Consider the following 18,419-nt stretch of genomic DNA (forward strand, 5'->3'; position numbering starts at 1 on the left):
CACTTCATTCTACACTTTGTCTTGTGACTCTTTCATGTACTAACAGTGTCATTATACAAAGTAAAACATCATCCAAAGAAAACAAGTCGCATCATTGCAAACATTTATTTTAACCAACAATCTTCACACTTTCAGCTTCCTCAGTTGTCGTCTTCTTCTTTTCAGGAGGTGAAACACGTCAGTGTCACAAATGCACTGTGGTACTGGACACAGTGCGAATTTGAGATTCAACATGAGCATTAATACACTTTGACTGTTGCAGCATTAAACTGGATCACTGACTGCACAAACATATAACTGTCCTATGAGACGGTTTCAGTGAAATGTAAAAATTGTAAGTTTTTGGCTGTTTGGACGTCTGTAACAAATTCAGAGATAAAAATCTAAAACAGTCTAAAAGTCACTTTGAGGAAGTGACATCATACTCATCACAGGAAGTAGCTGCAGTGTCTCTCTACTAAAGCACTAAGTTAGAAACAGTTTGAGCATCAGAACAAGAGAAAGAAGAAGCAGAGAGACAGAATCACAATGGCTGAGTTCAGACAGATTCAAATGTCTTTATTTCTTGTGACGCTGCTTCAGTTTACAGGTAAGAATATATTCTGTGTATCACATACAGTATATGAATGGAAGGCACATCAAAAAAAAATCAGTAGTATTAAAGGACTTTCTTTGCAAACTGTCTTGTTTGAACAATATACTAAAACATTACAATAACTATGATTACAGTGAGTGAACAATTTCCATTTATTGTCAAAGGGATGATGATACATGGAAACTGTCACTGGTGTTAATTTAGGATACTTCAGGTCAGTGTGAGCTTCATACCAGCTCATGTCGGCCATGAGTGAGGGAGGTAAAGCTGATGTCATCTGCCCACATAAAGGCAACAAGTGACCAGTGAGAGAAAAGAAGGAAGTCGTTACAAAATTTGTCTTTCAAAAGCAACTTGTTCAGAGACTTACAGGTAGAGGAAGCAGAGAGAGACAGAGAGGCATGATGGCTGAATTCAGATGGATTAAAATGTCTTTATTTCTGATACTGATGCTTCAGTTTACAGGTAAGGACACAAATAACCTTCATAATAACCTTCAGAAGTCTGTTTGGTTTCCAGAGAGGTGAATAGTGAGTTTAGTGAACTCTTGTAAAATGATGAGGCACATATGCAAACTTTTGTTGTATCTAAAATTATCTTCACACTGACATTAATATAAATTTCATTATTGATGTTTTTTTCTTTGTATTTCACTCTCATCATCTCAGCAGCAGTGACCGGACAGTTTTTCCACACTTTCACTGTCAGAGTTGGAGATGACATCACTCTGTCTTGTGAAAATGTGAGACGGGCAGGATAACTGCGACAGTACCACATGGCTCTTCAGTAAATCAAGAAGCACACGGACAGTAGCTCTGGCTCGTGGTTGGCAGATTGTTGAAAAAGCTAAATCAGACAGACTGAGTGTTACAGAGAAATGTTTTCTGGTTATAAAGGAGGTCACAGATGAGGATGTTGGTCATTACACCTGCAGAAAGCTAACATCAGAGCAACGAACCTCTGCAGTTATTCTGTCTGTTGTCACCAGTGAGTATTTCCATCATAATGTTTTCAGCTCAAACTGTCTTGTTAGAACAATATACTGAAACATTACAATAATTATGATTACAGTGATGAAGTTCATTTTACTCTTGATGTCTTTCTCTCACAATATCTCCATCTTCACCAGTGACTGAACGTCAGGACACTGATGAGGTGACATTAAACTGCTCTGTGAGGACATATGAACGATGTCCACACACAGTGAAGTGGCTGTTTCAGGGTCAAGATGTGGATAAAGACAACAAGGACATAAAGACATCACAGTCTCTCTGCTCTGCCTCTGTGACCTTTCTGACTTCTCTCTACATTTACACATCAAGATATAAGTTATTTACATGTGCAGTGACTGATGGTGACAGAGTGCAGGTGTTTCCCTTCAGATCTCAATCCTCAGGTGAGAAACCAGGTGAGAACATGTTGAGCTGTTTAAAGTCACTTCAAACTGATGAGAATAATCACCTCAAATATTTGTTTATTTTATGGATTTGAAGTTTGAATATTCCATCACAACAGTTTGAGTTGTGTTCATCTGTTCAGGTGAGGACACAACAACAGAATCAACAACAGTTGCGACCGCGACAGCTTCTGCAACCAATGATGCTTCAACTAAAGGTAGTGACGCAATATTTTTATGCACCTTTCTCTAGAATCTCTCTGTCTTCCTGTCAGTCTCTTTCTGTCTCCATGCTGAGAAAATACATGTACACGTCTAATGAGATGTGGTTTAAGCTGATTTTGCTCTTTTTAAAATGCTTTTAAAAAATCTCTTTAAAAAAGAATAACATTGTATTTTCGCATTGATTTTAATGAAAGGAAATGTGAATAAAAATTATATTTAACCAACAATCTTCACACTTTCAACTCTCAGTTGTCGCTCTCTCTTTTAAGTGTAAAAGCTACACAAAATGTTTTTAATGTGTTTATTCTCTTTCCAGGTTGGTGGTTGAGGTTCTTCATTGTGTCTGTGGGTTCATCAGTGCTCATAATAAGTGTTGTGGCAGTCAACATGTGGACAAGAACTAAAGGTGAGAACATTCACAGATAAAATGTTTCCATGGATTTTCACTGTGGAAACTAAAGTCCACTCTTTCTCTTGTCTTTTCAGAGAAGAAAACACAGATGGATGAAATCACTGTGAGTTTCTACAACTAAATAATGTCATGTTTTTACAGTTGTTACTTTACACACTCTTCATTATAAAGTGTAGATAGAAGAAGACAGAAGACAACAATAAATAGGACAAGTGAAGTGGATTCAAATACAAGTGAAACATGACAATATAATGCAGTTCATTACAACAGTAACACAAACTACAGCCTCCAAAGAGACCACAGATCTGAATCAACACCTCTTTGACACAGTGTCAATAAAAACTGAACGTGATGAGGTCCAAATTAAAGGGCGGCTTCACCTAAATGACATCACATCATACAGTATGTTCTCACTTCACCTCCAGTGTCTTTAAAATAATGCAGATAGTTTTGTTTTATTACAAGAAACAACGTCCATGTTACTCTGGATAATGTACAGGATCAAATCTAGCTCCAGTGCAAACAGTCCAGCAGCCAGTCAGATAAAGATCAGATCAGACAGTGACTAATGGTGCGTTCAGGGTCTGCTGACTCAACTGTGAAACCCCTCCTTCTCAGACTGCACCTGCCTTTATTGAGGTGTCAAGATATTTCTTATTTCCTTGTGTTAAATGTGGGACAGTGGGCGCCTACAGAGATCACAGAGGTGGGACTGGGATTGGAAAGTGTGGCTTTGATTGTGTTGTGTTGTTTGTCACAGGTGCGTTATGATGAAGCTGATGGTACAGTGAACTATGAAAACATCAGACCTTCTGGTGGAGTTTGACCAACACTTCTGCCTCCATCAGGCTCCACTGATCAACTCATCACGTTTCACATGACCAGTTAAAGACTGTAAATAACAAAAAAAAAGAGAGACTTATTATTTTATTTTAGTCTGATGTCTTTTCCTCCATCAGCTGTAAAAACTTTTCTTGTCTGCAGTCAGGTCAGAACGCAGCAGCTGGATTTTAACATCATTTAACAGCAAAGAGCGTTTAACTCTTGTTCACTTCCTTAAATTGTCTTCCAGCTGAAGATTTCAGAGCTGATTTTAGGATTTACTGCCTGTTATTGAAGCTCCAGCAGCTTGAGCTCACTTTCATGTCTCTGTGTGCAGAAGAACTCATTTTAATCCACTTTCATTTAGCATTGCGGTTAACATATTTGTTGGGATGTCAATGTGTTTGAATCTGTTTTCAGCTTTAATGGAGTCAGTAACAGTCTGCTCTTTATTATATCTGATAACAATATAAAATAAAGAAATGTTTATCACTTCATTCTACACTTTGTCTTGTGACTCTTTCATGTACTAACAGTGTCATTATACAAAGTAAAACATCATCCAAAGAAAACAAGTCGCATCATTACAAACATTTATTTTAACCAACAATCTTCACACTTTCAACTTCCTCAGTTGTCGTCTTCTTTTCGGGAGGTGAAACACGTCAGTGTCACAAATGCACTGTGGGACTGGACACAGTGTGAACTTGAGATTCAACATGAGCATTAATACACTTTGACTGTTGCAGCATTAAACTGGATCACTGACTGCAGAAACATTTAACTGTCCTATGAGACGGTTTCAGTGAAATGTAAAAATTTTTTGGCTGTTTGGACGTCTGTAACAAATTCAGAGATAAAAATCTAAAACAGACTAAAAGTCACTTTGAGGAAGTGACATCATACTCATCACAGGAAGTAGCTGCAGTGTCTCTCTACTAAAGCACTAAGTTAGAAACAGTTTGAGCATCAGAACAAGAGAAAGAAGAAGCAGAAAGACAGAATCACAATGGCTGAGTTCAGACAGATTCAAATGTCTTTATTTCTTGTGACGCTGCTTCAGTTTACAGGTAAGAATATATTCTGTGTATCACATACAGTATATGAATGGAAGGCACATCAAAAAAAAATCAGTAGTATTAAAGGACTTTCTTTGCAAACTGTCTTGTTTGAACAATATACTAAAACATTACAATAACTATGATTACAGTGAGTGAACAATTTCCATTTATTGTCAAAGGGATGATGATACATGGAAACTGTCACTGGTGTTAATTTAGGATACATCAGGTCTGTGTGAGCTTCATACCAGCTCATGTCGGCCATGAGTGAGGGAGGTAAAGCTGATGTCATCTGCCCACATAAAGGCAACAAGTGACCAGTGAGAGAAAAGAAGGAAGTCGTTACAAAATTTGTCTTTCAAAAGCAACTTGTTCAGAGACTTACAAGTAGAAGAAGCAGAGAGAGACAGAGAGGCACGATGGCTGAATTCAGATGGATTAAAATGTCTTTATTTCTGTTGCTGATGCTTCAGTTTACAGGTAAGGACACAAATAACCTTCATAATAACCTTCAGAAGTCTGTTTGGTTTCCAGAGAGGTGAATAGTGAGTTTAGTGAACTCTTGTAAAATGATGAGGCACATATGCAAACTTTTGTTGTATCTAAAATTATCTTCACACTGACATTAATATAAATTTCATTATTGCTGTTTTTTTCTTTGTATTTCCCTCTCATCATCTCAGCAGCAGTGACCGGACAGTTTTTCCACACTTTCACTGTCAGAGTTGGAGATGACATCACTCTGTCTTGTGAAAATGTGAGAGACGGGCAGGATAACTGCGACAGTACCACATGGCTCTTCAGTAAATCAAGAAGCACACGGACAGTAGCTCTGGCTCGTGGTTGGCAGATTGTTGAAAAAGCTAAATCAGACAGACTGAGTGTTACAGAGAAATGTTTTCTGGTTATAAAGGAGGTCACAGATGAGGATGTTGGTCATTACACCTGCAGAAAGCTAACATCAGAGCAACGAACCTCTGTGGTTATTCTGTCTGTTGTTACCAGTGAGTATTTCCATCATAATGTTTTCAGCTCAAACTGTCTTGTTAGAACAATATACTGAAACATTACAATAATTATGATTACAGTGATGAAGTTCATTTTACTCTTGTTGTCTTTCTCTCACAATATCTCCATCTTCACCAGTGACTGAACGTCAGGACACTGATGAGGTGACATTAACCTGCTCTGTGAGGACATATGAACGATGTCCACACACAGTGAAGTGGCTGTTTCAGGGTCAAGATGTGGATAAAGACAACAAGGACATAAAGACATCACAGTCTCTCTGCTCTGCCTCTGTGACCTTTCTGACTTCTGTCTACATTTACACATCAAGATATAAGTTATTTAAGTGTGCAGTGACTGATGGTGACAGAGTGCAGGTGTTTCCCTTCAGATCTCAATCCTCAGGTGAGAAACCAGGTGAGAACATGTTGAGCTGTTTAAAGTCACTTCAAACTGATGAGAATAATCACCTCAAATATTTGTTTGTTTTATGGATTTGAAGTTTGAATATTCCATCACAACAGTCTGAGTTGTGTTCATCTGTTCAGGTGAGGACACAACAACGGCAACAACAGAATCAACAACAACAACTGAAAACAACACAACAGCAGGTACCGATGATCCTTCATCAAAACCACAAGGTCGTGACTTCATCTATTTATGTATCTTCATGTGTTTCATGAAGCTTTCAGTCACGTCTCAACTGTAAAATGAGGGTGGAAATTCTAGAAGAACTACTAAGTGGGCCTGTTGTTTGTTTTGTCAAATTAGTTGTGGACTGTGTTGATACTGGATGCAGTTTTTGTACCAAAAGTTATTGTTTGATTTGGTAAAAACTATCAATTGAATGTTTAAACATCTACACTACTCAAAAGAATTAAGGGAACACTTAAATGACACATCAGATCTTGATGAATGAATTATTCAAGTTGAAAATCTTTACTGATGTGTTTTGTATAATTTGTTGAGAAAAAAATGACACAACAACAGTCAGTGGAAACCAAAATCATCAACCCACTGAAGGCTGGATTCAAAATCACAACAAAAATCCAAGTAAAAAATTGAAATCACAGGCTGATCCAACTTGTGTGAATTTTATCACATCCTCTAAGTAGTGTGTATGGCCCCCATGTGCCTGTGTATGCTCTCCCAATAACTCCTGATGAGTCAGCAGATGGTGTCCTGGGGAATCTCCTCCCAGACTTGGATCAGGGCATCAGTGAGCTCCTGGACAGTCTGTGGTGGTACTTGGCAGCGTCAGATGCATCGATATATGACATTCCATAGGTGCTCAGTTGGATTTAGGTCAGGGGAACGAGAGGGCCAGACAATGGCATCAATGCCTTCAGCATCCAGGAACTGCCTACACACTCTGGTCACATGAGGCCCGGCATTGTCCTGCACCAGGAGGAACCCAGGGCCCTCTGCACCACCGTAAGGTCTGACTCATCCTGGTACCTAACAGCAGTCACGGTACTGTTGGCTATGACATGGAGGTCTGTGCGACCCTCCAAGGATATGCCTCCCCAGACCATCACTGATCCACCACCAAACCAGTCATGCTGGATGATGTTACGGGTAGCATAACGTTCACCAAGGTGCCTCCAGACTCTCTCATGCCTGTCACATGCTCAATATGCCTGCTCTCATCTGTGAAGAGAACAGGGCGCTGATGGCAGACCTGTCATTTCTAGTGTTCTCTGGCATATGCCAGTTGAGCTGCACAGTGCTGGGCTGTGAGTACAGGTCCCACTAGAGGACGTCAGGCCCTCGAGCCACCCTCATGGAGTCTGTTTCTGACAGTTTGCTCAGAAACATGCACACCAGTAGCCTGCTGGAGGTCATTTTGTAGGCCTCTGGCAGTGCTCCTCCTGTTCCTCCTCACACAAAGGAGCAGATACTGGTCCTGCTGCTGGGCTGTTTTCCCCCTTACGGCCCTGTCCCGCTCTCCGCCTGTAACAGCCGGTCATCTGGTATGTCCTCCATGCTTGAAACTGTGCAGGGGAGACACTGCAAACCTTCTTGCGACCACATGTATGGATGTGCCATCCTGGAGCTGGACTACCTGTGCACCCTGATTGGGCTGCAGGTACTGCCTCATGCTACCAGTCGTGACAAGGACACTAGCAGAACACAAAACTAGAGAAGAATCAGTCAGGAAGGATAAGGAGAGAGCAACTGTCTGTGGACACCACATGTAAAACCATTCCCTTTTTGGGGGCAGTCTTGCTTTTGCCTCTCCATTGCACCTGTTGTCACTTTGATTTGCACCAAAGCAGCTGAAACTGATTCACAATCACTTGTGCTTCCTAAATGCACAGATTGATATCCTGTAGTTTAACTGACTTGGTGTTACACTGTGACCATTAAGTGTTCCCTTCATTTTTTGAGCAGTGTACATGTAATAAGCCACCGGATTTTGAACAGAACAGACAGCTGCAGCCAAACTGCCTTTTATTATCTTTGCAGACTCATGGGTGTACATCACTGTGGCTGTGGCTTTAGCAGCACTCTTAATACTCATTGTGGCAATCATCGTATGGAGGAGAACTAAAGGTGAGAGAACAGATAGACACAAGTTTTAATGAAACTTGATTTTCTCTGTTGAAGCTTTTATTAATCTCATATTTTGTCTTTTCAGGGAACAAAACACAGATGAGTGACACTATTGTGAGTTTAAAACCTGAACTTGAGTATTTTCCAACCAGGACGCTGTTTTCCCAGGTTGTTGTGTCTAAGTGACTGCTGGGAACAGCAATTTGCATCTTAAGACAAATTGAATTTATCCACTGGTCTGGTGTAGTGGATTTGAAGATATTTTTACACTCCCACCACATTAGCTGAAAGCTGCACATATGCATTATATACATGCCCCATGTGTTGTTTGTATTGTGACCACCTGACAGCATGCACACTGACATTATTCATTGTCCAGGGGCTGACTTCAAACCCTGCAGTGACTCAGGCTGCTCCAGAACCCAGCCAGGACACGGTGAGATCACACACCACACACCCAGTACAAAGTTGCACTCAGTGAAATGGGTTTGTCCTCTGGGATGTAATGATATGGAAAATTTGATATCTCGATTATAGTTTCGTTTTGAAACACTTAGCAACATAGCTGCTAATACGGCTATTAGCTACTCAGCTAGTATTAGCTCCTAAGTGTCTTAAACGAAAACGGAAAACCTAATCGCCGTTTAGGAGGACAGATACGGCTCAAATGTCCCGTATAACGTTACGTCGAGAGTTACACATGATGACAATCTTAGTAAAACCGAAGTCCCTCACACAATAACTGACGTTTGCATAGCATATCTTGCATTGGCTGTAAAGCTGTGGATGACGTTCACAGAGATGAGCCAGCAGGTTTGTAGTGTTGCTACCCTTCGCGGCAACTTTCTTTCTGCATGTTCTGCACACCGGATAGTTGTCCTCCACCAGCTGTCCCTCGGCATTCTTCAGAAACCCAAAGTATGCCCAGACCTCAGACTCTGTGCGTTCAGTTGGGGGGAAAATGTCCTAAGTGCCGTGATCACCACCTTCCGCCATGTTTTCATTCTTTGTGTTTACACATGCTACGCATTCACACAGCACCTGCATCGCGAGACTTGAATGAGGCTGTTATTACATATCCTGATAATCCACCGCGATAATGCAATTAATTTAAACATAAACGGTCATTCTTACCGTGTAAAAATTAACCCAGATTTGCCGTAATATTGGTAATCATTACATCCCTAGTCCTCTGAGATATTTATATCGAGAGTGTGAGAATGTGCAACAAAGATAAAAAGGGAAGTTCAATGATGCAACTGGACGACAGCAGAAGAGAACATGGGTGGCATGTGGGATGTAAAACCAGAGGCCAAACCACCATCACAAAACAGTCTGACAACATTTTGAGACATTTTGAAAGATATGTAACATGACTTTAAAGTAATAGAATTTAAAATGTTCAAAAAAGTCTGAGTGAATTCAAGTCTAGATGTTACTGAGCAGCCATTATGTTGTCTTCTCTGTGCAGAGTGATCCTGAAGATGGTGTTTCCTACGCTTCCATCAGCTACACCAAGAAGACCAACAGTAAAGCCCAGGTGAGCTGTCTGACTGGTTACACTGGTGATATACTGATGCTGTTTCATTGCTGAGCATTGTGTTGTGTTTATGTGGTGCTGGATATCATTATGCTGCATTTACTTGCACTATTCTGAAATTTCATGTTGTTATTAATGTGTTTTGTCTTTTGTTTTCCAGGTTTTGTTTAAAGATGAAGATGATGCAGTGACCTACAGCACCGTGAAAGCTTCTTCTTCTGCTGGAGCCTCTGCTGATCTCACTAACCTCTACGCTACCATCAACAAACCAAACAAATAAGAGAGCACAGTTTAGTTACAGCTCATATCGTTACAGTTATTTTCCATTGACTGGTTGCTTGATATGGAAGAAAGACATTTATATGGGATAAACAAATGATTGGCTCTTGGTCAGGAGATGTGTGCACATTGTTCTATAACTGGGTTTTGTGAGGAGTTTTTTTTAATTTTTATATATATATATATATATATATATATATATATATATATATATATATATATATATATATATATATATATAAATATAAAAAAAATCAAAGATCATTGTTTGCCCTTGTCAGTGTGAAAGTGATATATATGTTTATATGTACATATACATAAATACTTCATAGCATTTTCAGAGTGCATTGCTGTAAAAAGGTTTTTGTCCAGAAGGGGGCGCAGTAGGTGAAGTAGGAGCACAATAATCCAACCTTACATGGCAGCTGGAAATGTAAGTGTTCATAATACATGTTAATATGTGCTGTCAGGCACTTTAATGTGTCTGTATCTGTGTTCAGTTTATCTTTCATTTCATGGTATGAAAGTAATTAAAGCAAACTAACAGTAAGAAACATCTTGACTGAGTCACTTTTGAGAGTCGAGTTAAACAGCTGAATGAGAAGAAACTGTTTTAAACTGTCACTGGTGTTAATTTAGGATACTTCAGGTCAGTGTGAGCATCATACCAGCTCATGTCGGCCATGAGTGAGGGAGGTAAAGCTGATGTCATCTGCCCACATAAAGGCAACAAGTGACCAGTGAGAGAAAAGAAGGATGATGGTTATGATGAGGAAGTGCCACTTTAGTAATTAGAGGAAGTAATTACAACATTTGTCTTTAAGAAGCAACTTGTTCAGAGACTTACAGGTAGAGGAAGCAGAGAGAGACAGAGAGGCATGATGGCTGAATTCAGATGGATTAAAATGTCTTTATTTCTGTTGCTGATGCTTCATTTTACAGGTAAGTATTCATATAACACATATGAATGACAGAAACATTTCTAAAAAGATATTTATAGATATCATCAATGGTGAATAGTGAGTTTAGTGAACTCTTGGAAAATGATGAGGCACATATGCAAACTTTGAACACTGACATTAATATTCATATATTTATTTATTATTTCATTCTCTTTATTCTTCATATTTTCTCTCATCTTCTCAGCAGCAGGACAGCTTTTCCGCTCCCTCACTTTTAGAGTTGGAGATGACGTCACTTTGTCTTGTGAAAATGTGATAGATGATCAGAATAACTGTGACAGTACCGTATGGCTCTTCAGTGAATCAAGAAGCAGACGGGCAGTAGTGCTGGTTGATCTTGGGAAGATTGTTGAAAATGCTAAATCAGACAGACTGAGTGTTACAGAGAACTGTTCTCTGGTTATAAAGAAGGTCACAGATGAAGATGTTGGACATTACGCCTGCAGACAGTTCAGATCAGGACAACGACAAGGTCAAGATGCTGTGGTTGAATTGTCTGTTGTCACCAGTGAGTATTTCCATCATAATGTTTTCAGCTCAAACTGTCTTGTTAGAACAATATACTGAAACATTACAATAATTATGATTACAGTGATGAAGTTCATTTTACTCTTGTTGTCTTTCTCTCACAATATCTCCATCTTCACCAGTGACTGAACGTCAGGACACTGATGAGGTGACATTAACCTGCTCTGTGAGGACATATGAACAATGTCCACACACAGTGAAGTGGCTGTATCAGGGTCAAGATGTGGATAAAGACAACAAGGACATAAAGACATCACAGTCTCCCTGCTCTGCCTCTGTGACCTTTCTGACTTCTCTCTACATTTACACATCAAGATATAAGTTATTTACATGTGCAGTGACTGATGGTGACAGAGTGCAAGTGTTTCCCTTCAGATCTCAGTCCTCAGGTGAGAAACCAGGTGAGAACATGAACGTGAAAGATATTTAAAGTCACTTCAAACTGATGTACGTAGTCACCTAAAATATGTGTATTTTATGGATTTGTGGTTTTAATATCACATCACAACAGTTTGTTGAGATGTGTTCATCTGTTCAGGTGAGGACACAACAACAGCAGCAACAACAGAATCAACAACAAAAACAAATGGAAACAGCATAAAAGCAGGTACCAATGATGCTTCATCAAAACGACAAGGTAGTGTCTCAACATTTTTATATATCTTTTTTTTTAATTGCAGACTTGTGGGTGTACATCATTGTGGCTGTGGCTTTAGTAGCACTCTTAATACTCATTGTGGCAATCATTGTTTGGAGGAGAACTAAAGGTGAGAGAACAGATAGACACAAGTTTTAATGAAACTGGATTTTCTCTGTTGAAGCTTTTATTAATCTCATATTTTGTCTTTTCAGGGAACAAAACACAGATGAGTGACACTATTGTGAGTTTAAAACCTGAACTTCACTATACACTTTGACTCTATCTGAGAAATGACAAAACATTACTCATTGTGTTGTCTTAAAACTAAGTGGTTGCAGCAGCAAAGAAAGTGATTGAGAGGGATTACAGGTTAACTTGAGTGTTTTCCAACCTGGACACTATTTCCCAGGTTGTTGACCTTTTTGTTAAAGAGTAAGAACCTTTTTGTTTAACCAAAAACAAGCCTGAAATCACTACTGCCTAACCACCAGAGTCCATTTCAATAAATAGAAATTTTATCATCATAAAAGAAATGTCATTCAAAGTCAACAGAAACAAAATGAAACTCACAAAGAACGTCTTAGTTCATCTTTTCACTGTTCCAACAATGGCCAAATTGAGCATAGCGTTAGTTCAGGCAGGACACGATGTCAAGCTCAGCTCACATCCAAGCTACATCAGCTGATCTCAAACAGCCAATCAACTGATGGAGCAGCTAATTGATAGAGGGGAGTCAGCTGATTGATCACATGATTCCTTTCTTTGCAACCAATTGGTGAATCTCATTCAGGGCGCCCTATTTAAACTGCTCTGACCTGCCTATTGCTGCTGCTTCCTCTGCAAGCTGCTTTGCAACCTGCCTCCACCCCAGCTCCTCCTTTTCATGATGTGTCTGACTTATCAGTGTCATTTCTGTTTGTTATTGATGCTGCTCTGTTCTGTTCCCAAGGTGTCTTTGCTGCTGCTCTCCCTGCCTTAGGCTTTCCATGTAGGCGCATGGAAGGGCAGGGAGGTTTGTGCTCTCTCTGCCTCAGGCTTTCCTCATTTGCACACGGAAGGGCAGAGAGATGTGCTTTCTCTGCCTTATGGTTTCCACGAAGGCACGTGGAAGAGGCTTTCTGCATAAGCCGGAGGAAAGGCAGAGGGGCCCCAGAACAGAGCCATACCACCAAATATAATACTGCAAATGGAAATAAAGTTTTCTTTGACAAAAGTGGTCCTGCTGAACTCAGGTTTGGTTGAAATAAACTGTTAGATCGAGCCAGTCAGATCTGAAAACATGTTGGCTCTATTCACACGAAAATTATTGTTTATTTAAATGGAGTCTGGTGGGTATGGTAATAGTGATGTTGGGGCTGTGTCTGTTTAAACAAATAGGATCTTACTCTTTAACAAAAAAGTTGGCCTCTGTAGGGATCCTTTCCATAACGTTGTCAGACACTTAGAATAACAGCCTGAGCCTGTCACTGGCAAAAACAAGAAGTTTTAGTGGATGTTAATGATGCCGCACACATGCCGTGTTGCTGCTGGCTGCAGCGGCCTCACTCAATACTGGACAAGAAGTGTTGTCTCCATTTGTCACTTAGACACAAAAACATGGGAAAATAGGGTCCAGATTGAAAGATACTATAGGTAACCTTTAATTTATGACACTCTTGCATAGTGTCAACAAAAATTGAACATTGTAAGCCTCATAGAGTATTTGTATTGGACCGCATGCAAGGCAACTTTAATTTATCCACTAGTCTAATGTCTTAGATTTGAAGATATTTTTACACTCCCACCACATTAGCTGAAAGCTGCACATATGCATTATATACATGCCCCATGTGTTGTTTGTATTGTGACCACCTGACAGCATGCACACTGACATTATTCATTGTCCAGGGGCTGACTTCAAACCCTGCAGTGACTCAGGCTGCTCCAGAACCCAGCCAGGACACGGTGAGATCACACACCCAGTACAAAGTTACACTCAGTGAAATGGGTTTGTCCTCTGAGATATTTATATCGATAGTGTGTTAATGTGCAACAAAGATAAAAAGGGAAGTTCAATGATGCAACTGGACGACAGCAGAAGAGAACATGGATGGCATGTTGGTTGTAAAACCAGAGGCCAAACCACCATTACAAAACAGTCTGACAACATTTTGAGACATTTTGAAAGATATGTAGCATGACTTTAAAGTAATAGAATTTCAAATGTTGAAATGTTGTCTTCTCTGTGCAGGCTGATCCTGAAGATGGTGTTTCCTACGCCTCCGTCAGCTACACCAAGAAAACCAACAGTAAAGCCCAAGTGAGCTCATTGGCTTTACTTGTAATGTTCGTCAATGAAGAAAAAAAATATGTTGAACTGTATAACATTGTGTGCTGTGTTCTATTGTGCTTCTTCTGTCTTGTATGTTGCGTTGTATGGTTCATTAATGCTTCTTTGCACTCATGGGCACATTATGAGACAACAGGCCTCTGGGCACAGACTTGCAAAAGGCCCCACCACCTCTCCTGTAGCAGCAAGACACAGACTTTGTGCTGGTTTTGCTTCTTTTTGTTGTTGTTGTTGTTGTTGTTGTTCTGCATTTCTTGTAGCTGTCAGCATTTTTTGTGGTTTTATGTCTCTTTGAGGTCATTTTGTTATTTATTTCCCTTTGATGTTGTATTGTGTCTCGTCATAGTCATTTTATGTCTCTGTAAGTCCTTTGCGTCTCTTTGAAGTCATTTTGTGTCTCTTTGGAGTTGGTTTGTGTCTCATTGGAGTAGTTGTGTGTCTCTTTGTAGTTCCTTGTATTTCTCTGTGGTCATGTTGAGTCTCTTCCTGGTTGCTACCTGTTAATTACAGGGACATTTAGCAGGTGAAGACACCAGGGGACCCCCTGACACTTTAGGCGCCTGAGCCTGTGCCCAGTAGGCCATTGCTGTTTGCACTGTCATCTTTTATAGTGTCATAGTGCATTACTGTGATGGGTTAGACTGTGCCATGTCCTGTTGTGTATTTTACATTGTATTGTTTCCTGTCAGGTTCGGAGTAAATATGATGACGATGACGATGCAGTGACCTATACCACTGTGAAAGCTTCCTCTGCTGATCCCAACAGCCTCTACGCTACCATCAACTAACCGCACAAAACAAACTCATGTCATCAGGTCTTTTCTAATCTCCGTTAATATTTATTTTCAAATGATCATTTTCAGTGTGGATCATTGTAAATAATGTCCTGTACAGAAAGAGATGTACTTGACTAGTGGTGCAATGTTAAAAGGGAGGTAATAACTCAACATGTGGTTGCTTAAAATGTAAATGAGCATAATATGACACATTTTGCTTGATGAACTAGCTGTCGTGCACTTTATTGTGCACAGTGCATGGTCTTATTTTATAGTGTATAGAAATATATGGCAATGTTTTTGTTTCAGTTACATGTATTTCCTATAATTATTTTATATGCAATAATGTATCCATGTTGGGCAATTTTATGTGTTTTCTCATGTTGTTTTTCTTCATTTTCATATTTTCATCTGTTATTGTTTGATATGTAATTATCTGAACATTTATGTCTCATTTTATTAAAGTACTCAAAGTAAACTGAAAGGAGGTTTAAACAACCGGTTGAATGACAATTGTGGAAATTCCAAAAGTAACTTTGAATCATATGAAGATGTGCACATAAGAATTAGATTAAAAAGGATGAGAGTAATAATAAGGAAGTGATACTGATCACAGGAAGTAGACAATTTAAAAAACAAGAAGTGCAGCAAGTCTTAAAAGTTTAAGAACAGCAGAGGAAAGAGAAGCAGAGATGCACAATGGTTAAGGTCATGGAATAACTGGGTTTTGGCACAAGGATCTCATGTGCAAAACTGAGTTGTAATGGTCAGTAAAATGCCTAATGCTGCTGTAGTGCCACCTATTGGTTAAATACCATAAAAGTTTGCAGCACAGAGTTAATGTGTACAAGCATAGGTGTAGATTTCAGAGGGGATGCAGGGGGACATATCTCCCTCAGTCATTACAGCATCTGCATTTGTGCCCCCTACAGACACATGAAACCAGCAGAGGACTTTTATTTTGACAAATTAAAGACATTTACACAATAAACTAATGTAGAAAAGGCACAACTTAACCAGAATACAGGAAATGTGTTTCATATGTGTCTCCACCAGTGTTGAAACGAAACCTATGCCCTTGCATACCAGTTATTTAGGCTAAATTTGGCAGTAAGAGAAGCAAAACCACATACTCCACTAAAACAACAGTAAACATTTACTTACAAGTAAAAGTTTAACCTAAGTAACAGAACATATGTAGGCAAACTGTTAGTTACAGGAACATTATTATATATTTTACTAATGGATTATTTTATTGATGCATTAACATACTGTAAGCAACACTTTTATGTTAGTTGTGGTGGAGCAAAATCTACCAATTTTGTATAGAGTTGGGCGTGTTAATTTACTGTGCAACAATTAATTGTATTTCATATGCTCATTATAGATTTTTAAAATCTCACTCCGCAAAGTAAGTACAGCAAGTACTATATAAGTGCTACTGAACTGTACTTAACCCATTTGTGCCCAAATTTTTCTCAGTGTTTTTATGCATATAATCATGTTAAGTGAGTATGAACATGAACATGAACATATGAACATGTTCTAAAGTTATTTTCTCCATTTTGTGCTCTCTGTTCTAGAAAATTTCATTTGAATGTTCGGCAACTATAGTTGCCTTTGGGCACATACCTTGTATCTACCCCTCTAACGGTGAAAAGTGAATTAGAGCACAAAAAACAACATGTAATTCAGCTGTCTTTATTGAGAAAGACTTTTATTATTTAAAACAAATGTGAGAACAATTTAATTCATGAATTTTGTCATCAAAAAACTTGGAAACGCCAAAATTCGAATTAATCCCCTGATTCGCACAAACTAAAATACACTCGCTATAGCCGGGTTTTGGTTGATAAGAAAAAAATGTTGATTCGCAAAACAGGGGATGGAAACAGTTATGTTCGAATTAAGTCTGACGTAGCACACTTTCACCCTAACTGCTTCCGGTGTTTCCGGTTCACTCACAAGGCAAAAACATTGCGGGAAACAACAACACAAGACTTGTGTGGACGGAGGACAAAATAAGAACATTTCTAGCCTTAATAAGGCAGTAATGCATTTACAAGCTGGTTGCCAACCGCCAGAAAACATAGAAGAAGAATGCGAGACCTGTTTTGTTTTTGGTTCTGCGGAAAACTCGTGCAAGTTCATAGTTTTCACCAAAGTCCATACATTTGATGGAAACACACAGGATTTGTATTTCTTTTAATGCGCCCAACGATTCGAATCACTTTTGGATGGAAACATAGCTACTCAGGTTCTTGTCCATCATCAGTGATGGGTAGTTGCATGTCACCATCAGACACAAAGCAGTCTCCTTTGAGCAGCCTCGATGGTAGGCGTTTGGGATCAGAGGTCACATCATCATCATCAAAAAAATCGCTGTCACAGTCTGTTTCGCGGGCACGATTCTCAGACTATGGCACAACTGAAATGCTTGTGATTTTTGCAGAGGGATCATCTGCATCCAGGATGTCCAAAACCTCTGCCAAAGTATACCTCTCTAATCCTCCTGGTTTATCTCTGTGGAAAACACGAAAGAGTTTGCTCCCATGGCCACTGGGGGCCACCATTTTGTGAAATTAACGCAATTTGAAATGGATATTTTTTACCAAACAATTCCAATTCTATATCCCTGTTCATGTACAATAGTGTTAAAGATGTTCTCCCTGTATTTGACATCATTCAGTCCTTCTAATCTACCACACAGTGCAACACAGTCAGCGCTAATAGCTAGCTAGCTAGTTAGCTAGCGCTAGCTACCAAACACTAGTAATGCTGGTTACCAAATGTTAAAGCTAACACTATTAAACACTGTAGTGTTACCAAATATTAGCCCTTTGCAATGTTGGTAATGTTAGCTAACATTATTATCTACTGACAAGGTATGTGCCTACCAGCAACAATAGTTGCCACTTGGACAAATAATTGCATACAGAAAAAACTATACATCCAATGCAATATTTATGTTGTTTGGATGATTCTAGAGACTTTCATGATTAAGTATATATATATATATATGAAAATCACCTTTACTTGTGGGGATTTGTGGTCGCCATGCCCTCAGTAAACTGGGTCAGGAACTCAACAACGCCATGTGACAGGAAGTATGTGGAAACTTAATTTTTTTTTTTTTAATATGATTTTCTAAGGTGTCTACTCACATATTATTCATATACAAAACATGTATAGTATTTAGAAATGCATACACTTTGGCAACTATTGTTGCCGGTGGGCTTGAATGGATTAAGGCACAGTACTTGTGTTTCTGGTGGTTCCAGACAGACAGA

General features: G+C 39.3%; 2 protein-coding genes across 3 annotated transcripts; both read left to right on the top strand.

Annotated features, from left to right (window-relative positions):
• The first annotated feature begins 504 nt into the window (after positions 1 to 504).
• Positions 505 to 10,042, top strand: LOC125896877 (uncharacterized). Of its 2 annotated transcripts, none has more exons than XM_049589823.1 (8): positions 505 to 589; positions 5,198 to 5,515; positions 5,658 to 5,936; positions 7,989 to 8,075; positions 8,161 to 8,189; positions 8,455 to 8,511; positions 9,547 to 9,615; positions 9,776 to 10,042. In XM_049589823.1, exons 1-8 carry the CDS (start codon positions 529 to 531, stop codon positions 9,893 to 9,895), a joined length of 1,020 nt encoding a protein of 339 aa, XP_049445780.1. In that variant the 5' UTR covers positions 505 to 528; the 3' UTR covers positions 9,896 to 10,042. The 2 variants fall into 2 exon arrangements, with proteins under 2 accessions (XP_049445780.1, XP_049445781.1); XM_049589824.1 differs by lacking the exon at positions 505 to 589 and adding an exon at positions 4,456 to 4,520.
• Positions 10,043 to 10,759: 717 nt separating this feature from the next.
• On the top strand, positions 10,760 to 15,613 carry LOC125896878 (uncharacterized). Its single transcript, XM_049589825.1, has 8 exons — positions 10,760 to 10,836; positions 11,041 to 11,364; positions 11,507 to 11,785; positions 12,065 to 12,151; positions 12,237 to 12,265; positions 13,912 to 13,968; positions 14,255 to 14,323; positions 15,043 to 15,613. Exons 1-8 carry the CDS (start codon positions 10,773 to 10,775, stop codon positions 15,139 to 15,141), a joined length of 1,008 nt encoding a protein of 335 aa, XP_049445782.1. The 5' UTR covers positions 10,760 to 10,772; the 3' UTR covers positions 15,142 to 15,613.
• The last annotated feature ends 2,806 nt before the right edge of the window (positions 15,614 to 18,419 follow it).

This window comes from Epinephelus fuscoguttatus, linkage group LG11 (assembly GCF_011397635.1).
Source record: "Epinephelus fuscoguttatus linkage group LG11, E.fuscoguttatus.final_Chr_v1".
Classification (NCBI taxonomy): Eukaryota; Metazoa; Chordata; class Actinopteri; order Perciformes; family Serranidae; genus Epinephelus; species Epinephelus fuscoguttatus.